Here is a 26412-nt window from a genome sequence, read left to right on the forward strand (position 1 = left end):
AGCTATGGATTGGGAGGTCCTACTCTGGTTTTTTTTTTTTCCCCCACTGTCGTGGCTCTAACAATCAAAACCAAACTGAGGACCAAGTGGCAGTCCAGCCCCCAGCAGAAGCTTGCAAATATCCACTTGTCTGCAGCGAAATGGAGCGAGCAAGTCAAATTCTGCTGGTATCTATCTTTCCTAGAAGGAAGGGTTGGGAAAAGCTGATGAAACCACACCAAGGCCAACCCTGTCTTGGTCACTCGCTGTTCTCAGGGAGAAAGAGTAATTCTAAAAGGGGAGTGATGCTTATCTTTAAAATTCCAGCAAGAGGTGGGAAGGGGACAGTGAACATCTTCATTAAAAAGGTTCTCAAGAGGAGGTATCTGGTGTCCTGTGTCCTTGGCAGAATTTCTGAGCTCAGGCCTTCGTATTTTCTCTCCAACAGTCCCCTAACACCCACTTGGGCAAAAACACAAGCACTCCAAATTTATTACAGGAGCAGCTTGTCATATTCCACGTTAGTCCGGATTTCAAATGTATTCAGGTCACCTTCACACACCATTAACTCAGTTACCCAGCAAGCCATTAGATACCATATGTGCGTGACTGCAGGCCTCAGGGTCTCCAGGAGAAAAAATTAATCAGGAGGGACCCATCTAGCTGGTGGGTCTCCTGGTTCAGCTGGTAAAGCATATGAAGCTGTAGCACAGAGGCCAGGCTTTACTCCACTTAAAAAAAAATTAAAGGGAGAAAGCCTTCCTTTAAAAAAGGAGCAGCTCTGGAAAAGGCAGAGGGCGCTAGCTTGTGCAGATGTTAGCAGCGTCTCTTCCCTTAGGTGACTTTTCAGATGTTCCCAAACTTAGCATTTATGAAATTTAAATAGGCTAAATTTAAAAGTCAATAAATTAACATCAGTAAGAGTAACTTCGGCAGACTGAGAAACATCAAATATATTTAAATTAAGTGAGTTCATAAAGACACTTAATGAGATGATCACCATTTGCAAGTGCTAATGAACTAATGGAGTGGGCTAAGAGGCCCCGATGACTGAGAACATCAAGGGAAGGAAGATAAACAGACTTCTGTGCCTCTTGATGGTAGGACCCAGCCGCACCTATGAAGTAGCCTTGCGCAAAAATTAAACCTCTGTGTGATCAAGCTGTAATATCTTAGCTGCCGATTAAAAAAAAAAAGAGATGGGAGAGGTGGACAGTAAACCCCACCATGGGCGCACAAGGAGTAAAATGCAGACTGTGGGAAACTCTTCAAATACACGGGTTTCTTTAACAAACAGACTCCCATGAAGAGAGAGTTCAGGAACAGACCCAATCACAGTGTGTGGCTGACTGAAGACAAGGAAAAGGAATTACGAGCCCATCTCTGAAATCTGAACACAGGCTGTGCGTCCAAGATAAAGACCTTCCTATTCATGATTTTTAGGTGTGATAATGGTATTGTGGTTCTATCTCTTTAAGAGTCCCTCTATTTTCGAGGTACATGCTGAAATCCTGGGGGATGAAATGATGCCTTGGATTTGCCTCAAAGTCATCTGAGGTCGGGGGATACAGATGAGCCACGAGCAGCTGGAGCTGGTAACTGAAGAAACTGGCTGATGGGTCTATGGAAGCTCATGATACTGGAAGTTTCCCGTGATAAATGGATACGTTTTCCATTTAAAGAAAAGAAAAGAAGAGTCGCTATAATTTATTCTGAGAAAAGCCTTCTTCAAATTCTCAAGAGTGAGGAGAACTCTTTTTTGTGGTCCTTGACTCATGCGGCGAGAGGTGGCAGCTTCTGAGCTTTAGACAGCTCTAATCTTACGTCAATTCTTTACCTAATCTTTGTTAATTTTTTGGTGCAGCCTTCTAAAATCCAATTTTGTTGTCTCCTACCTTCTCACCCACAGGATTGCCATGATTACAGAACTCTGCATAGAAAGCATCCCGGTTCTCTGACAGTCGCCTCACTGTCCATCTTCTGATGGGGCCTTCCACTCTTGGTTTTCCATTCACAAACCCAGTTTCCTTCTGGCTCTGGAGCTCTTGGGTATATAACTGAATACCCCACCCTCCACAGCTACGAGGGGGCTGCTTCCCCCCCCCCCCCAGTCTTCCTGCTCCCTTGTATTCTCCTTCCGCAGAGAACTCTTCTGTGTTGTTCAGGACTAGTCACAAGGATGGGTGTGAGGTCTCCCCTTCCCTTGTGCACACGGTGGCAGGAGGCTAGAGCCTGCCAGGTGATTTACTCGCAGCTAAACAGGACTCCCGGCTCAACAGGCACCTGCCATACCGGTGGGTGTGATGCCCCTGTGTGCTCAGCTCGCACGCAGTTCTGTACTGGAACTTTCTACGCAGCATTTCAGTTAATCCTCATGACCACCTTGGGAGGGAGCGACTGACTGCTGTTTCCTCCCTACAGATGGACAAATGGAGGCCCGCAGAGATCAAGAAACTGGCGTGAGGTCATCTAATAAATTAGGTGGCAGAATCAGGACTGGAACATAGCTCTTTGCCACTGCTCTATGAAAGCGAGTTTCTGTGCCAGCCTGATAAAGAAACTGTATCATGGATCTTATATCTGGCCAAGTAAGTGGTCTCTGACATATTCCTACTCTAATACAGTTTGTTTTTTTATTTTCATTTTCATCCCAACCTTTGCTTACGCTGAGGTGTCCCAAGCAGGCTTATTTCCTAGGCATATAGCTCCCCCCGCCCCTTTCATTTAATACAAAGATTAGCCTAGCACATACTCAACTTTGTGGTACAGATAGCTGGTGGCTACCCTCTTCTTCCTTCAACAAAACCATACTTTTATCCGGGGCAACAATAGTCCCAGCTAATAATATTTCCCATTCTTTTTAGGAAGTAAGGTAAAGACTGGGACAGCTTCCAAAAGAACACTTTGAAGTGGGCTTCCTCAGCAGGGAAGTACACCCTTTCCATCCTTCCCTTCTTTCTCTTGCATTCTAAGTGGACTGAGGACATAATGGCTGGAGCTCTAGCAGTCATCTTGGACCAAGAGGTAACTTCAAAGATAGGCGTCATTACTGAATGGCAGAGTAGAAAGACAAAAACAGCCTGGGTCCCTGATGATAGGCCACTAAAGCAGTAAATGAGAGGAAAACAAAACTTTTAACTTGTTTAACAAGTTCTTTTTTAGTGTGTATGTGTATGTAACCTAATAGTCACATTTGAATTCAATTCCTAATTTAACAGATATACTTCACCCATCACAACATTCTGATTTTGGGAAACTTTAACAGTAACATTTTAGCTATGTAGTCACTTATTTGAATGGCATTTCTTCTAACACCTCTGAGGTTATTCCTCCCTTCTGCAGTTTCCATCAATGGCTTGTTCAAGCATTTCTTACTTTGCCTCTGAAAGCTGCTCATACCCTGACACTGAACTGATTCTCTACAGTCCAGTCACAGGCTAATTTTGCACATTTAAAAATAACCCGTTACTTTACTTTGCAACAAATTTTTGCTTTGACATCCTTTTAAGGATTTCTGTCAGCATACCAAAATGTTCCCAGAGCTTACTGTGATGTGATCCTGGCTGATAACAAGGTGCTACTCATACCTTATCTCACCTTCCAAGAGGCTTTGCTGTTGCTTAGCATAGCTGCTGCTTAGCCGTTCCATATTTTCTCCATCTATTAGGAGCAATATGACCTCATTTTATATGCCCTGAATAAAAAATGCTAGAATTATCTTCCTTTTAACAAGCATTTATCAAAGTCTAATTTTCTGTATTTCTTCTTCCTCCTGAGAATGCTCACTATTCTTCATCATTAGTGATTTTATTATCTTTCTCTAGTGTCATATTATTAATGATTTTTCATTTTCTGTTGTCATGCCCTATACATGTGTTGATATATATTTATAAGTACCCAATCTTATACGAGTCTTTAAAAAATTATACATGTATGTCTATAACCTCATCTTTGAGGCTTACCTTGCTATCTCAAATTCCGGTGACATTAAAAACACTATTGCCCCCATCCCCACCCACTTTGTTGGATGTGTATTTGCACATAACGGAGCCCATCTGAACACACTACTCAATCAGCAGCTGAGGGTTTCCCAAATTGGGAAATGTGAGAGGCTTAAAGTGGCACAAGAAGGATTAAGTGATTAATGGCATTCCAGACACCCTTTTATTCCCCATTTTCTTTGGATTTACTATACATTGTGGTGTATTCATGCTGTCTTGACATAAATACTGACCTGAAATTTTTAATGCTTATTTGAAATCTGCTTGGTTTTTTTGGTCAGTTATTGGGATTCAGATTCTCTTTCCCATCCTGCTGTCTCATGAATAATATTATTTGGAGAAAGTAAAGACGTGAGAGAGAATAAAGGAGGAGGTACAGTCAGTTCTGTGAAAATGCATGTTTCTTCAACATCAATAAGCTCATACATGAAGGGAAGGGATAGGGAATGATGTCAATGAGAACCAGAAGTCACTTTTTATTTTTCCTCAGCACATTAATATTCTGTAGACTCAGTAACAGCAGCTTAATGTAAAATACATTCACTTAGCTGCGTGCATTAGGCCACACAGGGACACAACACGCTTGTTCTCCCTCCTGGCTCAGTGTGGCCGCAGGCTCTGTTGTGAAGTGCTCCTGTGGGGTTCTTGTCCCTCACTGTGCATCCTACCCTGTTTCCAAGAAGTCACAGCACCTCAAATCGTCCCAACGTGCCCTACTACCCAAGCATGCTAATTGGATTTGTTTAAGGGTCAAGTTGTATATTTACTAAAGTATTTACTTTTTAGGCTTTAAATGTGTCTTTTTAAACTCTGTTACCATTTTTACTAGGATTGTTATGTTTTATAATGGCTGTAAGTTGAAGTTGTTTAGATTTGCTGTGGTCTGGCTCAACTCTGCTTTTCTCCTAAGTTCTATTTTCAGCCTGTGATTTCATAATTTGGGATTTCTCAGGAAGGCAAATATCGAAATATATCAGAAGTGCTTGTACATCAAACTTCAGAAATGTAATGGTGACACCAAAAGTCAATTTCGGGAATTTAAAATAAATGGGTATTTGTCAAAATCAAAGAGTTATGAAACCATTTGCCTTTTTAAAAGCTGAAATAGGATTTTACAAATATTTTATGGTTTCGAGAACCCAGAGCTTGGTTCTTACACACCAGAGGATTGGCCAGAGTTGAACAGGTGAACAAAGAACCCCTGAAAAACTGACCCAGCTACATTTAATACATTTACCTAAAGGCAGGCTGCTAGCAAGCCCTCAAGGACAGTGAGAATGTAGGGCTAGCAGCCCTGGCTGCCTAGAAGGACCACTGAAAGAGCAAGAGTCTCAGGCAGAGCTGCCATCTGGGTCAGGAGTCCACAACTTTTTTCTTAAAGGGCCAGATAATAAACATCTTAGGCTTTGTGAAGTAATAAACGGATTCAGTAAAGGTGCAGGATATAAAATCAATATACAAAAATATGTTGAGTTTCTATATAAAAATAATGAACTATCAGAGAAATGAAGAAAACAATGCCATTTAAATCAGTTCCATCGAAAATAAAATACGTAAGAATAAATTTAACCAAGGAAGTGAAAGACAGGTCTATTGAAAATTACAGGACATTAATGAAAGAAATGGAAGAAGGCACAAATAAATGAAAACATATTTGGTGCTCATGAATTGGAAGATGTTATATTGGTAAAATGCCCACACTACCCAAAGCAATATATGGATTCAATGTAATTTCTATCAAAATTCCAGTGGCATTTTTCACAGAAATAGAACAGTCTTAAAATGTGTATGGAACCATAAAAGACCCCAAATAATCAAAGCAATCTTGAGAAAGAAGAACAAAGCTGGAGGAATCATGCTCCCTGATTTCAAACTCTCTTACAAAGCTGTAGTATTTTTTTTTTTTTTTTAAGATTTTACTTATTTATTTGACAGAGAGAGACATAGCGAGAGCAGGAACACAAGCAGGGGGAGTGGGAGAGGGAGAAGCAGGCTTCCCGCTGAGCAGGGAGCCCGATGCGGGGCTCGATACCAGGACCCTGGGATCCTGACCTGAGCCGAAGGCAGCCGCTTAACGACTGAGCCACCCAGGCGCCCAAAGCTGTAGTAATTAAAACAGTATGTTATTGGCATAAAAACACACTAGATCAAAGGAACAGACCAGAGAACTCATATATATATATATATATATATGACCAGAGAACTATATATATATATAGTCAAATAATTTATGACAAAAGAACCAAAAATATACAATGAGTAAAGGATAGTTTGTTTAATAAATGGTCTTGAAAAACTGGAGAGCTACATGCAAAAGAATGAAACTTCTTATATCATACATAAAAATTAACTCAAAATGTACTATAGATTTGATAAGATCGGAGACATAAAATATAAGAAAAATAGGTGGTAAGCTCCTTGGCATATAGGTCTTGGCAATGATTTTTTGAATCTGACACCAAAGGCAAAAGTAATAAAAACAAAAATAAACAAGTGGGATAACATTGAACTAAAAAGCTTTTACAGCAAAGGAAACCATCAACTATTTGAAAAGGAAACCTACTGAATGGGAAAAAATATTTGCAAATCATTTATCTGGTAGGGGATTAATATCATACGTCTATATGAACATATTCATATGTATTTATGAATATGTATATGACTCATACAGCTCAAAAGGAAAAAAAAATTCAATTAAATAATGAAAAGATCTGAATAGCCATTTTCCCAAAGACGACATGCAGATGGTCAGCAGGTACATAAAAAGATGTTCAATATCCCTAATCAGGGAAATGCAAATCAAAACCTCAGTGAGTTATCACCTCACACCTGCTAGCATGGCTATTATCAAAAAGTCAACAAGTGTTGGTGAGGATGTGGAGAAAGAGGAACCCTCCTGCACTGTCGGTGGGAATGTAAATTGGTGCAGCCATTATGGAAAACAGTATGGAGGTTCCTCAAAAAATTAAAATAGAGGGGCACCTGGGTGGCTCAGTCAGTTAAGTGGAAGCCTTCAGCTCAGGTCATGATCCCGGGGTCCTGGGATCGAGCCCCGCATGGGGCTCCCTGCTCAGTGGGGAGTCTGCTTCTTCCTCCCCCTCTGCCTGCCGCTCTGCCTACTTGAGCTCTCTGTCAAATAAGTAAATAAAATCTTTAAAAAAAAATTAAAATAGAAGTACTATATGATCCAGCAATTCTACTTCTGGGTATTTATCCAAAGAAAACAAAACCACTAATTCAAAAAAATATACATACTCCCATGTTCACTGCAGCATTATTTAAAAATAGCCAAGATAGGGGCGCCTGGGTGGCTCAGTTGGTTAAGCGACTGCCTTCGGCTCAGGTCATGATCCTGGAGTCCTGGGATCGAGTCCCGCATCGGGCTCCCTGCTCAGCTTGGAGTCTGCTTCTCCCTCTGACCCTCCCCCCTCTCATGTGCTCTCTCTCTCTCATTCTCTCTGTCTCAAATAAATAAATAAAATCTTTAAAAAAAAAAATAAATAAAAAAAAAATAGCCAAGATATGGAAGCAACCTATGTGTCCATCATGAATGAATGGATAAAGATATATGGATAGATGTACAATGGAATATTATTCAGCCATAACAAAGAATAAAATCTTGCCATTTACGACAACACAGATGGATCCTGAGGCCATTATCCTAAGTGAAATATATATACGTATAAATATATGTAGGTATGTATAAAGCTCACAGATACAGAGAACAGACTGGTGGTTATCAGAGGTGGGAGGCGGAGGAGGTAGAAGAAACAGGTGAATTTTTTTTAAGTTGAAATTGAATTAAAAAATTATTTTAGACTTTGTAGACCATGAAGTCTCTGTTCCAACTACCAGCCTCTGCCACTGTGGGTGAAAGCAGCCACTGACAGTACTAAAAAAAAAAAAAAAAAAAAAAAAAAAAAAGCGTGTAGATGTGTGCCAATAAAACTTTATGGGACACTGAAATTTGAATCAGACGTATTTTTTACGTATCACAATTATTCCTTTTTTTTTTTTTTAACCATTTAGAAGCATAAAAACCATGCTTAGCTCATGGGTCATACAAGTACAGATGGTGGGCCTCTGGGTCAGTTTGCCAACCCCTGATTCAGAGCTTTGGGATTTCTTAGGGAGGAAATCAACCGCTGTATTATAAATAACAACTGGATACCAGCCGGCTGAAGTGGACAACAGCAGTACTGAAAATAGCCCAGGGCAGCCAGCAAGAGGAAAATCTCAAAAGCAAACCTTTTAAAGAAGTACAGCTCACTAGCTACATTAGCAATAGGTCCTTGGGTAATTTCTCGTTTCAGTGTTTGATTTAAATTAGAGGTATTTTGTTTTATAAGACAACTAGAAAGTTCAGTAAATTATGTACTGTTGTTTAAATAAGCAAGTAGAAAATTGGTGCTGTATTAATATGTTAATCGCTAATCACAGCTTCTCTCACCCAACAACAGACATCACTGTTGACTGTTTCTTAGTCAACATAAGAGGGAGAAATAGCTGATCAGCTAAAAGAATCCCTTAAAGCAGACAAAAATGAAAAGAGATACCTATGTACTAAGAATGTTTTATTTTAACCTAAAGCTATAATGCAATTAGTAAATTTCTTTAAAGTGTTATGTAAACCTAAGAGTGCTTGCAGAGCAGGGGCACCTGGGTGGCTCAGTCAGTTAAGTGGCTGACTCTTGATTTTGGCTCAGGTCATGGGCTCCAGCCCAGCAGAAGGCTCCGCACTCAAGAGGGAGTCTGCTTGAGGATTCTCTGTCTCCCTCTCCCTCTGCCCCTCCCCCTGCTCTTATGCATGTTCTCTCTCTCAAATAAATAAATCTTTAAAAAAAAAGTATTCGCAGAGCAATGTAAATGCAGCCTCAAAATTTTTATTGTCCCCTTATTTGACTTTTTTAAAGATTTTATTTATTTATTTGAGAGAGAGAATGAGAGAGAGAGAGCATGAGAGGGGGGAGGGTCAGAGGGAGAAGCAGACTCTCTGCCGAGCAGGGAGCCCGATGCGGGACTCGATCCAGGGACTCCAGGATCATGACCCGAGCCGAAGGCAGTCGCTTAACCAACTGAGCCACCCACGCACCCTATTTGACTGTTTTCTCAACCATCCATAATTCAGCAGCAAATCTGTTTTTTTAGAAGACTCACCTTGATCAAATTCTTCCAAAGCTACAGCCAAGTCTGTATAGAATAACTGTTCTCAATTTTCACATCAGTTTATGTAATAGTTAATGAGAGTATGTAACTACCAAACAGGCATGCGGCATAAACAGGTTCTGTAGCCTACACACATGATGCTTGCTGTGCACACAACTCAAATGATGGGTACACAAGTTCATGGCCTCTGGGGTGGGGGAGCTGGCAGCTCCAACTTTTTTTTTTTTTTTTAAAGATTTATTTATTTGAGAGAGAGTACGGGGGGAGGAGCAGAGAGGGAGGGAGAGGGACAAGCAGACTCCCTGCTGAATGGGGAGCTAGATGAGAGGCTTGATCTCATGGCCCTGAGATCACAACCTGAGCAGAAACCAAGAGTTGGAGACTGAACTGACTGCACCACCCAGGAGCCTGAGCTCCAGCTTTCTAAGGGCTATTGGCCTCGACATGTCTGACAAAGAATGGCAGATGTAGGTCAACCAGATCTTTGAGAAATGGAGGTCGGTCAAGAGACCCTTACGTCTCCCCTCGCTTCTCCAGTACAGTGGTTCTCAGCCTTGGAACACCTGAGAATCATGGGGGGTGGTGGTGGGGAGGGAGGTACAGAAGCTGAAAACTAAGTTTGGTTCCCAAATCATCTCAAATACCTGTGATCCTTAGGCTCCATCCATCAGTCTTACTGCATCCAAACCTCTGTGGATGGTACCTGCTTTTGCAGAGTTCCTGGTGATTCTAATGCATGCTCTATTTGAAAACCACCCTTTGAAATAGCTTGCCTGGCAGCCTAAACCTTCCCATAAGATACAAAGAAGTTTCTACAACAATGGTGGTTAACGTTGATTGTACGCTAATCACCTGGGGAGCTTTTATTGGGCTGACAGAGGTTCTGATCTAACTGGTCTGGGGTGGAGCCTGGGCACTGGTTTTTAACAGCTCTCCAGGTAACCTACGAGCAGCAGCTAGAGCTGAGGACCACCACAACTCTCCAGGGCTAACATTACAGATGGGGCAGCTCATGTTGGCTCCTCTACATTCTTGAAAACCCAAACTTGCTTCCTATAACCAGAATTTAGCAGGCTAATAACAGTTTTCATCAAAAATATACATTTCAATTTTTTTTTTTTTTAACCAAAAAAGACCTACGTTCATACTTAAGGGCTCAGGGAATGCAGGCAGCTAAAATCAACTTCTTAGAACTGCACACTGAAATGATTAAGAGAACACACCTCCAAAGGCCAAGTTCACAAGAGCTGATTGCAAGGTTTGAAACCACTATGACCATGACGTGCATTAGGGAGCCTGGGCAGGATTTCCAAAAAATGCTGGCATTTCTGAAACCAACCACTCTTTCTAGGCATTGACCTGGGTACCTGAAACCACAAATATCCTATAAAGTCATCATAATCAGGCCAAGGACAGGAATTCAAATTTCCCGTGACTCAAGAAGAAATCAGAACTCATTTCTGCACAAACTGACAGAAGTTCTTCTATTTGTAAGGACCTTACTAGAATTTGGGGAAGCGGTAGGGGTACATTAAAAAGAAGTACACTTTTCAAAAAAACAGGGGCTTCAGGGCGCCTGGGTGGCTCAGTTGGTTAAGCGACTGCCTTCGGCTCAGGTCATGATTCTGGAGTCCCAGGATCGAGTCCCACATTAGGCTCCCTGCTCGGCGGGGAGTCTGCTTCTCCCTCTGACCCTCCCCCCCTCATGCTCTCTCTCTCATTCTCTCTCTCTCTCAAATAAATAAATAAAATCTTTAAAAAACAAACAAACAAAAAACCAAAAAAACAGGGGCTTCCATCATCCTCCATGTCCTTACCTTGTTTTATCATTGTTTATAGAACATTTCCCTGTACTATGTAATTTTATTTAGTGATGCATTACCTTCTTCTTCCTTATTAAAATACAAGCTCCTTGAAGGCAACCTTACAACCTCTTTACTCGTGCAGTACCAGACCTTAGAACAATGTCTGGGAACCAGTACACATACATTTTGAATCAAGGAACCAAGATTCTTGCCCTCTGGTAAGTTAGAAATGGAATATAATCCACTTGGCTGGGGCAGGGCAAAAACAAAGTAGCTAAAGATGGTAACAGCCAACCATATGGACAGCAGTGAAAGCACCCTGAATGAAGACAGAATCATAAAAACAATGGCTCCCATTCCGGCTTGGCACCAACATTTACAAACTTAGGAGATCTCCAGAGAACCTGCCAGGTAGCAGAGAAGGAAAGTGGAGCTCAGAAAAAAACAGGCAGCTTGTTGAAAGCTACAGAGCTGGGTGGTGATTGGGTAGGGGAGGGGTCTGCCCCTCATCCACACCCCCGCCTTCCTAACCACACTACCTGCAGCATAGCGAGGCGGGGGAAGGTGCACCCGCACTGTCATGGCATAAAGCTGTTTTCTAACTTAAGTGTAATCATGCACAATGGAGTCTTAGGTGCTGAGTAATAAGATGTAATGAGATAATAATAGCTACCATTTCTTGCACATTCACTATGTACCAGGAACTACACTGCATGTATATTTCTAGTTGACTCGTCCCCCAAATCCTGTGAGATGCGTGCTGTTATCCCTGTTTGCAAGATGAAGTTTAAAAAAGTGGGGGGTGGGGTGGGTAAAGAGATTTGGGAGAGAGCAGACCAGAAAATGATCTCTTAATCCTTTTCTTAAGTGCTAAGAATCTCTAAGTCTGAATGACACCTTCCTTGACCTAAAGGGAAGGAAGCTACCAGCCAACCCTCCTCGAGCACTTACTATGCGGCAGACACTAGATTAAGCCCTTCTTGACCTTCCTGTTTCATCTCTACAGCCCTGCGACCCAAGCACTGTCAGTGTCTTTCTTGTTTTACAGAGGACAAGCTGGGACAACCTCCGTAGGGAGGTTAAAATGTGTCCGGGGCCTCAGGGCAATTGATGGGGTCAGGACCAAGTCCAGAGCCCGCGGCCTAATTCCTACGCCATAGGAATACCATTCTAGGATGCCAACTAGTCCTTTCGCTGAAAAAGGCTAGAGCTGCTCTTCATGGAATCAAGAGCATGCTTCTCCGGTCCACTGATCCACATGTTCACATTTCACTCTCTTCAAATATGATTTTGTTCCTCCTGCGGCTAGAGCCTGGCTGGGCGCTGGGCACGCACGTGTGAACGAGACCCCGGAGCACCTGCCCTCAGGATGCCAAGGTGCCGCCCTGCTGCTCCCTGGGAGGGACCCCGGCCCCATCAGAGGCCGCAGCTGCCCACAGAACCACTTTCCTTGGGCTCCAGGTGCCGGCAGGCTGTCCCCGTCTGCTGGTTGGCCGCACGAAATCGAATTCTTTGAACTCCACCCCCAGTGGGTGAAGGGGAGCCCTCGGAAGTTACAGATGTTTCCCCACAAGGACACGAAGCCGCTTCCACGGGACCTGTGCTTCTGCTCCTGAGCCATGACTCACCCGTCTTTTGGGTCACAGCCAGAACCACGCTTCCTTCTTACCTCCTTTCTGAAAGAACAGAACTAGAAGGGAAAATACTTGACCCTGGAGACAAGTAATACTAGCAAGTCACCACAAGATAAAATATTCAGAACAAACGCACATGTGTTTCTGCAAGGCCCTGAGCAAACATTTCTAAACTGTTCCATCAAGTGCCATTCGTTCATCACAGAGCAAGCCTATGTAGAGGGAGACAGAATTTCGAGAAGCGCGGGAGCAAATGAGAGCTGGGAAGAGGGGAAAGAGCGGACGAGAGCAAGAGCACAAAGCAGATGAGGCAGGGCAGGGAGGTCTGAAGGCAGGTGCATCCCCGCTTACAGAGAGGCCTCGGAGTGGTGAGAACTCTGGAACTACCCAGTCCAGCCGCCCACTGGGCGCCGGGGGGCCTCAGCAACATCATAGTTAGGAATTGTGGAGACATCTCTATGAGCCAGGTGCTGTACTACATACAATTCGTTGGTAAGAATTATCTCAAGGAATCCCAACAACCCTGTGGGTCGGTACTGTGACTATCTCCATTTTAGAGCTGGGAACACTGAGGCTTCGATGAGTTAGGTGTCGGGTAGAAGGGCACGCAGCGAGTAAGTGGCAGAGCCTAGCAACAAATTCTGCTCTGTCTCTAAAGCCCATGCTCTCAATTGCTCTGTTCTGCCTCTAGGGTTTTCTGCAAACACTTCTATGGCTGAACAGTCTGTTAAATCTGACTTCGAGAAGGGTAAATGAGAGACAGACACTGAGACTGTCTATAAAAAAATAAGAACCTTGCCCCAGGCTCTGCTTCTCCAATGACAAGCTCTGAGCTCACACCCTCTGGCGCAGCCCCATGGTCCCCATCTCCCCTCTGCGGCTGCAGGACCTGGGGGCTGTAGGAGCCACTAGAGAAGCAGATGCAAAATCCTTTTCCTCCTGCAATGTCTTTCCAGCACCCTCTACCCTCTGGTGTCAGCAGCGAAGGAGAAATGTTTCTAGGGCTCAGGTCTGTTTTCACGGAGCAGTTAGAAGAAAGGATGAACACAGAGCTAAGCAGCAGGAACCCAGTAGCCGGCAGGGAATGGAGGGCTAGAAGTGTGGCTAGACGTCTGCTGGGTGGAGAAGCCACATGGATTTTGTTGACGACTGTGCTAGAATTAAGCCTGAGGTCCCTGCTTGGACAAACATCTGGAGATAGGGCCAGTGTGCGCATTAGCCGATTCTCTGGGTAAGAGAAGTTGGCGGAGGTTCTGATCTAGAAAATAGGAACCAGGAAACAGGTTGAGGAGGAAAAACTGCGAAAAAAGTTCAGTTTTGATGGTGGGATCCTTCTGAAAACCTAAGTCACATCAGCTGGGGAAGGCAGAGCCCTGGAGGACATAGGTTCTTCACTTTATCTCTACCAGCACTGTCTCCGATGTGCTCCCCGTCCACAGTAGCATCCGGCTTTGAGAAAAGAGAAAGGAGTAAGTGTGCCACAGATACAAGATCCATTTCCCTTCCTGTCAACCTTTTTAAAAGAATCTGAATACTCTTGAGGACACAACGAATCTGATAAGCCAATCACAACTGTCCCCTCCTCCACTTTCCCGGCTTTCCCTGCAGCCAAGCATGGCATGTGACCCCGGTCTGATGATGAAAAATACACTGGGAAGCTTCTGTTTTGTTTTTTTTTTTTAATATTTTTAAAAAAATTTTATTTGAGGGGCGCCTGGGTGGCTCAGTCGTTAAGCGTCTGCCTTCGGCTCAGGTCATGATACCAGGATCCTGGGATCGAGCCCCGCATTGGGCTCCCTGTTCTGAGGGAAGTCTGCTTCTCCCTCTCCCATTCCCCCTGCTTGTGTTCCTGTCAAATAAATAAATAAGATCTTTAAAAAAATTTTTATTTGAGAGAAAGAGAGAGAGCAAGGGGCGGGGGAGGGCAAAAGGAGAGGGAGGGATAGAATCCCAAGCAGACTCCTCACTGAGCCCAAAGCCCGATGCAGGACTCATCTGATGACCCTGAGGCCATGACCCAAGCCAAAATCAAGAGTCGGACGCTTAACTGACTGAGTCACCCAGGCACCCCAAGCTTCTGTTTCTTAATAAAAGGAACACACATGTCTGTCTTCGGTCCCTTTACCCTTAGTTCTGCTTTGACCACAGAAATGGTACTTGCTTGGAGCTGCAGGAGTTCTTGTGACCAGAAGGCAGTAGGCCAACATGCTAAGAATGACAAAGCAGAAGGACAGAAGAGGCTTGGGCCTTCAATGACTCTAATGTGGAGAAGCTGCCCTTGCCCCCAGCTGCCCACCACCAGACCTTGTTATGTGAGAGGGCAAAACTACCTGATCCACTGTTGGTGAGGCATTTTGCTTATTTCAGCTGAATGCACTTCCGGTGGATCCAAGAATAGCTCATGGGCACACTGTCTAGCCTGGGATAGTTTAATAAGCATTTTCACATGTATCTCTTATTTAATTCTCATGTCACCCCCACAAAGTAGGCATAACAGGTGCTATGAGCCCATGTGAAGGGTAAGGCCGTGGTTTAGGCACTGATGTGGTTCAGTCAGAGCTGGGATCTGTCTAGGTCTACTGAGCTCATTTCACCTTGGTTGGTATCAGTAGGAAGACTCACCCTGGCTGCCAGTTGAGTTTCACGTTGGGGGGCCCTACCCTTGGATTATGACTCTGCAAGAGCCAGCACATTCTCACAACATGTAAGTAAGCAAAACCAATGTAATACTTTGGAACCTGGCCTTAACTGAAGGGAAGGAGGCCTGCTAGTTCCAGCTGCATCCAGTAAGCCACTGGGTGAGCATGAGGGGTCATTTGCCTCCTACCCATGGCTCATCAACAAGGCTCTTCCAGACCAGGAGGTGTGCTGTGCTTAGAGGTCCCTGAGGAGCCATTACTCTGTCGTCCCAACCGTGAGGGATCTGTCCACAAAAGCAGCGACACCTCTGCTTCTCAGAGTTGTCACTCAAACTGTCCCTGGTTTAAATGGTCCATATGGCAATTCATTCCACTAAAATATCGTCGAAGAGTTATAAATAACAATAAAAAGACACTGATTTAGGACAAATTCTCTGCATCAACTGCAGCAAATGATCTACATGAATTCTAGCAAATGAACCAATTTTTTTTTTTTAAAAATGGAAAGAGAGGGGCGCCTGGGTGGCTCAGTTGGTTAAGCCACTGCCTTCGGCTCAGGTCATGATCCTGGAGTCCCGGGATCGAGTCCCGCATCGGGCTCCCTGCTCAGTGGGGGGTCTGCTTCTCCCTCTGACCCTCCCCCCTCTCATGCTCTATCTCAGTCTCTCTCTCAAATAAATAAATAAAATCTTAAAAAAAAAAAAATGGAAAGAGAAAAAGGAAGGGAGGAGGAAAAGAGAGAGGAAGGGGAGGAGGTGGAGGGGAAGGAAAGGAAAAGAAAAGAAAAAAGTGCAGAGGGGGAGGGAGAAAAGAGGGAAAAAAGGAAGAGGAGGCCTGTAACTGCACACAGCCTCTCTCTGGCAGTAGGTCCGTTCACTGCAGGTCTCCCAGTCCCTCATTTCATCCTGGGAAAATGCAGGTAAGTATGCTGTCTGACAAGGCTGCTGGGAAGCTCCTGCCTGCCTGCATTACTCACGGCAAGCATGCTGGCACCATCTGGAGGCCTGGCCAAACCTCAGCAGGCTCTGAGGACCTGGAACGATCACCCGCTGGTCTGGATGCACAGGGGTGTACGCAGCTTTATTCCATTCTGTGCAATGGGAATGGTGTCCTCTGGGCTTGTGCAGTGGACAAGCTGCAGGACCCCCATGGGGTAGCCCCCCAGACTCCCCCTCTGCCGTCAGGACCCCTCAGCAGCCTGGACAGAGGATGACAACACCTAGGTCAAAGCTTCCTAGACCGCTTCCCACCCCCCACCAGTCACCACCATTCGCCCTCTCTTCTCTCTCCCACTTGAGGAGATGCCTGTGGGGACTTAATTAAGGAAATGAAGTGGATTTCCCCAAACCGACGGCACATGGAACAGCCTTATGAGTCTTGTCTGCAAACTCCTGACTTGTCCTTCAAAACCACATGGGGCTGTACCACCTAGTGTTCGCAGTCATTTTTCAATTTCCCCTAATTCTCACATGCCCAGGCCAGTAGGTCTGTCTCTGACCAAGCTCCCAAAGGGCAGACATGTCTCTGCAAGTCCTGATCTGCAAGCCGGTTCCTAACTGGTCCTAGACGACAAGAGTCATTACAATGAATCATCATAATAAAAATGGCCTGATTTTACCTTTAGAGGGCTTCAGATTCAAGACGAAGGCAAAGGAGTTTCACCCACTCAGTGTCACCGGCTCACTGGCTCTTCCACTAAGAACCCTACTGAACTATTTTGTGAAATCTGTCCTTACGCCATCACGGATTTAATTCAGCCTCTTGAGAATTGAGGGGATGCACATGAGAAAGAGGAAGAAGTTGCCAGAGAGCCAGAGCCCATTCCTTGGGAGGCCGTCCAGAGGAGTGGGACAGCATATGCCCCTTCAGTTCAAATCTTGACTCAGCTATTTACTACCTGTGGGATCTTCACCTCCACCGGCCTCGGCTGTGTCACTTGAAAACGGGGTTAAAACTGGTACTGACTTGACGGAGTTGTTTCGAGGATCATGCCTGGCACATAGGAAGCGCTCAAATATTGGCAGTTACCATCGTCACTTCCCCCAAGGAGCCCTGGCTCGTCAGAAATAGAGTCAGGGAAGGGAAAAGCAAAGGCCAGCCAGCTGTACAAATTCCAGCTGAGCAGGGGTAACTCCAGTGTTCCCTGGAGCTCGGCTGTCCCTGGAGGCTGGACCCGGGTTCCTGAGGGGGAGTCCTGACTTACCTGGAGGACAGATGGCCTCTCTCAGTACGTAGGGCTGCACAGCCAGATTTTATGAGCATATGCTGCTTAGATGATTTTTATTTAAGTATGAAATTGTATATAGATGCTAAATAGGATTTTAGAAGCACACACATTACGCTTAAATTTTTTTTTTCTAAATTGCTTTATCACTGTTTCTCAATGTTACAATACCTCTTCTTGTAATACAATGGTGCATTCTGTTTCCAACAACCAACGCCACACTGGAAAATATACTCCCGGTCTGTATTTTTCACCTAAAACTCCATCAACAAGCTCTGTCCTTGCAGGGCCTGTTTCGGGGTCTCAATGATATGGCTCTGCGGTGATGCAGAAGGTTCCACAATGTACATCCCATGGTGTCAGTTTCTACCAAAAATTATTTCTCAAGGACTCCAGTTGGGATGGGAAGCCACCTGGGTGCCCACTCACACCAGCACCCCACATACCTTCTCCATGGCAGGGCAGAGAGCACCAGAGAGAGGTCAAACTTCCTACGACTGGCCCAACACTTTCATCTGGCTTATTGAATCCCATTCCCAGATTAAGTTGCTTCTCTACTTCCACTGTAAAACAATACCGCTACTTTGCTTTCTCTCCCAGAAACAGCCAGAAATCCACATTTCTAATTTCTCTGTACTGCCATGATTTTGCTCTCTTTGCTGAGTACTGATGTAAGGATTGATGTAAGGACCACAGGGACCTCACTTAAAGGCATCCTTTTCCAGGTAGGTCTGAACTCCTCCCCAGCAGTACTGATGGGGAGTGAACTTCATTCTCCCAGTATGGAGCTGGGGCAGCCCCAGGGACTTGCATTCCAGGAAGAACGAAGACATCCGAGCTCCTCTCCTCCCCAGGAAGCCTTCCTTGAGTTGGGAGGGTGGCAGTGTCCTTGGCAATCTCTCCTCTCAAGTCCCCTGGGACTGCACCACTCCAGCTGGGCTAAGAAGCTGCAGGGGTGTGTGTGGGTACCACCCCGCCCCCCCGCCCCAGTTCTGCCCCAGTCTTCCTTATCTCAGGAATCAACAGTGCATCTCTGCTCTCCTGGCCCAACCAACTGCTGCCTGGCATGGCTGAGTATAGGTACGTCCCCTCAAGTTGCAACTCTGCCTCTGGAAGAATTCAGACTATTCCTAGAATTCTCATCCAAAACAGCTCTCCTATAAGCTGTGCTTTAATGAAGTCCAATAGGAGGAAAACTATCATAATCAATACACTATTTCAGTTATTCTTACACATCTGTGCCCCATCACGTTCAGAAAGTGAGGACTTTCAGATTGCCTTAAGGTCAGAGGATTAGGTCTCTCTCTCTTTCACCAAGAATGGTCTTAACCCCTTCTTTGTTTGAGCAAACAATCTTGCCATGCTTTTGTAAGCCCCTTCTGCATGGATCATCTGGCTTCTCCCCACGCTGTTCAGCATCTGGGCGCCTAAGACCCTTCGGTCACCACCTGGGATGCTGCCTCCCTGTCCACAGAGCACGGCTTTCACACACTTGGATTCGCTCAGTGGCTTCTGTCCACAGACAGCCACTGCTCTTCTTTCTCTTCGTTCTCAGACAGCAACTTCTTTTCCCATCCCCTAATCACCATTGTTCCCATATCGGTTGCCAAACTGTTAGGGCTGGAGTAATAGTAAAAAGCCTTGAGGCAAATTACAACCACAACAGCTGTGTTTACTAAGAGTTACAAATGAACTCATCCCAGCACAATTAGAGCAGGCAGGCAGCGCTTTGGAACCTTCCAGAAGCACCCCGCCCTCGGGATGTTCGCTGGCTGCCTCAGCCTCCCGTTACCCAAGCCAGTCCTGGCTTTGGAGGAGACCCTCTGCTGAGCACAAGGGCCCTCTTTTCACCCATGATACTTTTATATGTTCTCTTCCCACAGCTGCCGTCATTCACACTCAGCTGTTCACGCCTCTGGGAGGGCTGCCAGTCTCTCACAGGAGGCGACTACTGGCTGTTCCCAAAGGGGCACCAAGGAAATTACTCTCCACCCTGAGACCCCTCAAATGCCTCCCTAACCACCTGCGACAGGGCCTAAAATTCTGTCACTCATCAACCAAACTTTCGCACCATCGGTGACTTCTCTGAAGTGTTAAGTGTTGTCATCAAAGGAATGACATCAAGAAGACTATCACTCATCCATACCTTAAGGTGGATTCGTTCTCCTAAACATCTCTCAGGCTCTGTTTTATCGCCTGTAAAACGGATACGTGTTTCATGCAGCTATGTGGAAGCACTGTGTAGCCTCTCAAATTCTTACAAATTGTGACCTGAATTACTGAGCCAAAAGGTAAGCATTCCTGAGAGAGACTTCACTGGAACCTGGGTCAGCTGACTGCACCCTTGCTGGGATTTAATTTAGGGGACTTGCTATTACCATGGGAATAAAAGGGCGGCTCCTTCGGGGACGGGCCCATAGGGGACAGGCTGGTGTGTTGCCCTGGGGATCAAGGGCCCAGACCCAGGACTCAGCCTCCTAAAACAAGGGTGTAAGTGTCATTCACAGCATGGTGTGGTTGTTGACTACACGGTGGCTGTACACCATGCATGGAAAGGAAGCAATGAAAGTTTTTCTGATCTAGGAAAATGGTGACTAGCTAGTCCCGTGTTTCCCAAATTTATCTTCTTAAAGGCATCACCTGGAGCGCTTGTTGTACATACAACTGCCTGGAGATTCTGGTTACATGAGCCTGGGGAGGGTCCCTGGCATCTGGATATTTACCAAATTTCTGGGTGGAACTTAAAATCAGGCAAATCTGTCTCACATTGACCTAGATTCTAAGAACCAGCTTAGGCTTTTGGGCCATTCCCTGGAACCTGGGCTGGAAATCATTTCAGTGAAAGACCAAATAAATCATTCCAACTCCAAAGGACCCTACCAGGTGTCTGCACGGATTTACGAGAGAGCTACTGTTTCGGACTGCGGCCATGAGGGGCTCTGTCAGAGGAATTCTAGTCTAAGGAGAGGTGTCCATTCCCAGGCAGGAAGAAACCTGAAGACGTCACTGCATTCGGCAAGAGCAACAAGCCAACAGGTTCCAAGTCCCAGACACAGAGTCTACTGCCATGCATTCTTCCCAAAGAATGCCAACCCCAACTGCCAACCCAAAGAACAAAACTTAGTTTTGACAAGGCAACTTGGCAGAAGCAGCTCTGGCAGCTCATACCAGGGTTGGGCTGTCGACTGGAAAGTGCTCACAGGCTGGGCTCTGAAAAAAAAAAAAGACAAGTCTCGGCGTCTAACAGAGATTTTCAGAACCTGGGCTTCCTGCTGGAGCTGCATGAGGAAAAATGGAAATTGGGTCTTCCTCTCTGCCCACCCTTATGCCTCAAAAATTGCCGGACATCCGAATAGGCCATTCAAAAAATTATTTGGCCTGGATAAAACATGGAATTCATGGTTGCATGCCAAGTTCCTTCTCTAACTTGACCCCCTTGTGAGGAAACCTATTCCCTCAGAGGACTAGACAAAAATGGCTTCTTCCCCAGTACAAGATCCAACACTCAAATAGCTCTGAGGGCCAAACACAGGGGTTAGAGAAGGTCCTGGAAGGACGGTCATCCCTGGAACAGCCCCTAACCCCATACATCAGGGTGGCCACCACTAAGCTCCAGCCAGTGTTTAGCACGAGAGGAATGAGAGTCCAATTTGCCACACCACCTACATTTTCAAGATAAGCCGGGAATTCTGGCTTTTCAGATGAACTTTCCCAAATGGAAAATTTGAAAACTACTGTGCCGGTTAAAGAAAAAGGTCTGAGTTAGATTTGGTCTGTGGGGTCCAAGGCTCTATCTGTCACTTCAGGCATGAAGCTGCCCTGCTTGACAAAAGGGCAGTCAACTGGTCAACACGTTTTTGTGATCGCACTTGAATAAGCTTTTCTTCACTTTTCCATGAATAAGTGTTCCATCCTGTTTCTCTTCCTCCTGCCCCTTTCCACTTGCATTCTACAAACGCAGAACCTCTGAGTCTTCCAGTTCAGCAAGTGCATCATCCCCCCTGGCATGAGTGACACCTCTCCCAAAGCCTTGCCAAGGGCCCCACAGCCAAAAGCGACAGGGGGCTAGCGGCTTCCCAGGTGGCTGACAGCGGAATTTCGCTTCCTCTATTATTCTCTGACAGCCCAGCAAGTTCACCAGCAGCCCGTTTCCAACCCTTTTGAGGGTCATTCAGGGCAAATCAGATTCCTGATTTGTTCGCCACCCCTTTGGAGTCCTTGCCCACCCACCCACAAACTCAATCAAGCCTTTTTTTTTCTTCTTGGCCAGACACATCTGTTTCTTCCATCAGCCTTCATAAAGCATGGCTCTGAGTCTCCCCACATTTTGCTCCTTTCAATCCAAAGGCTCTAATTCGCCTAGATAATATTAGTAACAGCAAAAACTAACAGACATTAATGAATGCCAGGCATCGTGCAAACAGAAAACTAAGAGCTTGTGTTTATTAACTCACGTGATCTTCATAGGAACCCTCAAGTAGGTACTAGTATTACCACCCATTTTACAGATGAGAGAATGGAAGCACAGGGAGACTCGGGCCTCTGCCTGCCACCACACAGCTCAGCAATGCAGGGCCAGGATGGAACCCCAGCGGTCTAGCCCTGCAGTCCATGCGCTCAGCACTGCCAGCTGCACCAGCACAGAGCAAGGAAGTGCCCCGACACACCCAGAGCCCGAGCAGAGACTGGGGGTGCGAGGTGTTCTCAAAAGGACGGCCGGCTCTTCCTTCTCCCTGTGGTGCCTCAACTGCAGGTCCGTCGTCAGTTCTTGGCAGCTTCCCACACTGTTGACTCACATGAGCTTACTGTCAATGAATCCCTTAAATCTCTTTCACACACATGGATGCTAAGTCACAGCAACCTCATCCTTTTCTCGGACAGTTGGTTTTATGGACTCTGTGCCTGGCTTGGCCCAATTATCACCCCTCTGCCCTATTTCTGACGGCCCATAAAGTTGTCTTGTAGGCCATCTTCTCTGTGCCCTTGCTCTTGAAGGAATCAGAGAAGGCCAAGAAGGAGTTTAAAGAATCATGCAACTCTAGGGAGCAAAGCAAGAGAACATCCAGTCCGCTGCCTCATTTTACAGATGAGGAAAGCAAGACCCAAGGGCAAACCAAATTCCAAGGACCTGCAACCAGTGAGTGGTGCAGCTGAACTTAGAATCTGGGCACCTGCTCTCCCACCTAGGGCTCCTCCAACTGCTCCAGACTGTCTCTAATCAGTGTTTCTGGGCCGAAACAGAAGTACGACAAGGAGAATGTGTTCTCTCTGCCCGGGGACAAGTAAACCTCAGTGGGTTTAAGGTGACAGCAGAAAGCTTGCTCAAGCAGGCAACTGACCAAAGAGACCACGAGGCTGACGAGACAGGGAAAGGAGGCTGCCCACAGTTTCCCTGAGCTCCAAACGTAGTGTTCAAACCTGCTCTCATTTGCTTCCCAGACACTGATGTGCTTATCATGGATGCCACTTCGGGTTCGATTACACTTAGCACGCAACCAACACTACCCTCCAACGATCCTTAGGTCCCCTGCACTGGAGTCCTTGGAGTCTTAAAAGCCAATGATTTGTTTCTGATATTTTTCTTTGCATTTGGTTTTTTTCTCTGTTCCCTTCCCGCACCACCCCCTCCCCCTAGGCCCCAAGCAAGATGCTATTAAGAAAGGCTATGGGATATGACTGCACTTAAACTTGTGTCAGGAAGTGAGCCAGAGAGGGAACCAAGCACAAGCTGCTTCCTGCCTCTGGCCAGGGTGGCCTCCACGGGATACTGACAAGGTCTTTTCTACCAGAGCTCTCCCCCAAGGGGAATCAGCTGGGGGAGAGACAGAGATGCTTCGGAATACTCTTCTGGCTGGAACCAGAACCAAGAGCTGTGATCACATTAGATTTTCTAGCAAATTCAATAGAACGAGTTCCAATGTCGTTATTTCAAAATGTGTACCAATTTGACTCAAGGTGGGTTTCAATTTATCTGGTTTATCTCTACATTATCTGGGAAGAAAAGTCTGCAAAAAAAAAAAAAAAAAACAGAAAAAGAAAAAAAGAAAAAAAAAAAACCAAACAGGACAAGATTTAACCTACCTACAAAAAGGTGTTCGTTTCAAGGATTCCAATACATTCCTTAATTACAAAGGTCTCAGGGGGTTCATTAAAACAATATATTAAGAGCAGCTAATTCCTATTGCAAAATAAGATGGCATTTTTCCAAACTACTCCCATTTCCAATTTTGCATTAATTTAAACTAAGCCTAAGTCAACCAAATTAGTGAGCTAGATAATTACATAGTTTTTAGAATGGGATTCTATCTCAGACTCAGGAGTCGACTAGTCTAGAGACCTTCAAGGTGTTTGGTTGTTTAAAGCAGTTAAACCCTTCTCCCAGTGAAGTCCACTGGGAATCCAAACCCATGCCACAGATAAATCAGAGCTGCTGTAGTCGGTGGGGCCACTGTGGGGCTGCTCCTTGACTCCCCATAGTAGTTAGTTCCCGGGGCTCTAAAGACACAGGTGAGTAATTATTGTTCTCATCCAGGGGTTAGCAAACCTTCTCTGTAAAGGAACAGACAGCAAACATTTTAGCCTTTGTGGGAACATACAAGGGCTGTCCCAGATTCTTTTGCTTTTGGTTTTTCTTTCTGTGATTTTCAAAACGGAAGAACCCTTTTTAGCTTGCAGGCTATAGGCTGGATTTACCCCACAGGTCACTGTTTGCCAACTTGGATTTATTTTTAATAGTCCTACCGAGGTATAACTGACACATAATCAACCGCACATATTTTAAGCATACAGTTTGGTATGTGCTGGCACACAGATAAACCGTGAGCCCATCACACCACCATCAACTGCACTGGACGTGCCCACCTCTCTCTTTCTCACCCCTCCCCAGGCAACCACCCATCTGCTTCTTGTTGCTCTGGATTAATGTCCATTTTCTAGAGTTTTATAGGCACAGAATCACACAGTACAGATTCTTTTTTATGACTGGTTCTTGCACTCGGCACTATTTTGAGGTCTGCTGTGTTGTGTGGATCAGTAATTCATTCCTTTTTACTAATACCTTCATGCATATGAGTGTGGAAATGGGAGGCCTGGAGGTGCCTGCCCCCGAATCCCAGAGATGCCAGCAGAGCTGGCCCCCAGACGGGTCCCCAGCCTCCCCGGGAGGTGTTCTCTTTCTGGGCCGTTTCACTGCTAATTTCACCAGGGCTTTTGCAAACCTCCTGACACCTGCGTCTGCTGCGTAACAGGCACAGGCCTAGCACCACGCCTTTTCCTTAAATCCCTCCTTCCTGTGGTCCTGGGACCAGCCAGCACAGGGCAGCGCCCAAAGCAAAACACATCTCAGGAGTCCCAGATACATCAGCTAAGTTTAATGAAATTGCAAGGAGATGGATTCACTCACCCATGAGAGCCTACTATGTGCCAGACACAGTGTTGGGTAAAGCAAAATCTATGAGCTCTGCCCTCAAAAGAGTTGAGAGTCTAACAATTAAGGAGGGGCTGACAGAAAAATAAATGCATGATCACAAAATGATTAAAATTGCTCAAAAGGAAGAGGATGCGGTGATGGAGATGGAGAGGGGTGACATTTGGTTGAGGGTGCATGTGTGGGACAGGGTGGGCCTCGGAGACTGGCGCTGGGGCAAGCCAGAGCCGGCAGCAGCCCTTACAGTGGCTGAGCCCCCGGGGGGAGAGAGCGGTGTGTGGGACCCCGCGTAGCCAGAGCCTGGGGAGCTGCGGGTGAGTAGTGCATGCAGATGCAGCTTGCCTGCAGAGAGCCTCGCTAAATCATCTGATGGAGACTGGATTTCACCGTGAATGTGAGGTGCTCCAAGTTTAAAATGAAGCCATTGGAGGGTTTTGAGAAAAGGAGTAATACAATCTGATTTACATTTTTAAAAAGACCACTCTGGCTGCTGCCGCCGATCAGGCACAAAGAACAGAGTAAGAAGGCTAGGGTCAGGGACAGAGAGAAGGAAAAGGTTGCATCACATTTCTGGAAGGTCTAGTGCCCGATTTCTTAGGCCTGTGATTATGGGACTAGGTGTCATCTTAGGGGATGCTTTAGAACCACATAGTCTTTGAAGTCTAGATAAAAAGAAGCTTTCCAAATTCAGTTGGGACTAGATGATTCTGGTTGCTGCCAAGCAGGCTAGCGCGGAGGCAAGCCGGGCCCTTGGGGTCCAGAGCTATAGCAATAATTTCAATTGCTCCAGTAGGCCTGTGACTTACTCTGCAGAACTGGCGGCAAGGCCATTGCTGACGTCCCCATTTGTGTGGTGAGCAGCCAGGAGCAATGTTTTACCTGTGACGCCCGTGTTTGCCCAGGACTCCTGCTGCACGTGGAAGTCACTCATGTAGACCTTGCTTCCTGGCTTCTGAATCCTGCTCTCAACATCGAACCACCACCCTCCAGGCTAGGGGCCGAGGGCAGCTCCTCAAGTGAGGGGCAGCAGGAGGCAAGTGCCCCAGAGGGGAGGTCAGAACTCTGATCCCCACTCTGGGCTTGTCAGGTCATGCACTGCAGCACTTCGGCCAAGGCCCTCCACCTCCTCTGAATTCGTTCCTCACCTGTAAACCGAGACGGCGAAGGACGGCTGCCGTAGCCATGCCGCCTCAGGAGGAAATCAGCGAGCACCTCCGTAAACAATGGCTGTGAAAGGCTGAGAGAAATGTTAGCACTGCACTCATACGAGGCCCTGTTTTATCACCCAGCCATTAGTCATCCCACGAGCGGGAGACTTTGTTGAAGCCTATTAAGTAATGCCAGGCTCAATGCCTGGGGGCTTCGTTATGGAGTAACAGGGATTTTGGTAAAGTCACACTTTATCCTCCCACGCACTGCTTATCCATCAGCCTCAGTCATTCAGAACACAATCAAGAACCCTGACACGAGCCGAAAAGACCTCTGACGAGATCCATGCCTGAGACTGCTGGCCAAACGGGGCCTCCAAGAGAGGCCTG

At 45.9% G+C, this 26412-nt stretch overlaps 1 protein-coding gene across 8 annotated transcripts in view; it reads right to left on the reverse strand.

The window, feature by feature from the left end:
• Window positions 1-26412, reverse strand: part of MGAT5 (alpha-1,6-mannosylglycoprotein 6-beta-N-acetylglucosaminyltransferase) — a 332440-nt gene that overhangs the window by 62973 nt on the left and 243055 nt on the right. For 7 of the 8 annotated variants that reach the window (XM_081814571.1, XM_081814572.1, XM_081814568.1 and 4 more), the window contains one exon: window positions 20617-20658. The exons of the other annotated variant lie outside the window; for it this stretch is intronic. In XM_081814571.1, the coding sequence (XP_081670697.1) occupies window positions 20617-20658 (42 nt within the window). The remainder of the gene's footprint in view (window positions 1-20616; window positions 20659-26412) is intronic. 8 annotated transcript variants of the gene reach the window in all.

The sequence above is a fragment of the Leptonychotes weddellii genome, chromosome 3 (assembly GCF_054177405.1).
Source record: "Leptonychotes weddellii isolate Sample4059 chromosome 3, ASM5417740v2, whole genome shotgun sequence".
Classification (NCBI taxonomy): Eukaryota; Metazoa; Chordata; class Mammalia; order Carnivora; family Phocidae; genus Leptonychotes; species Leptonychotes weddellii.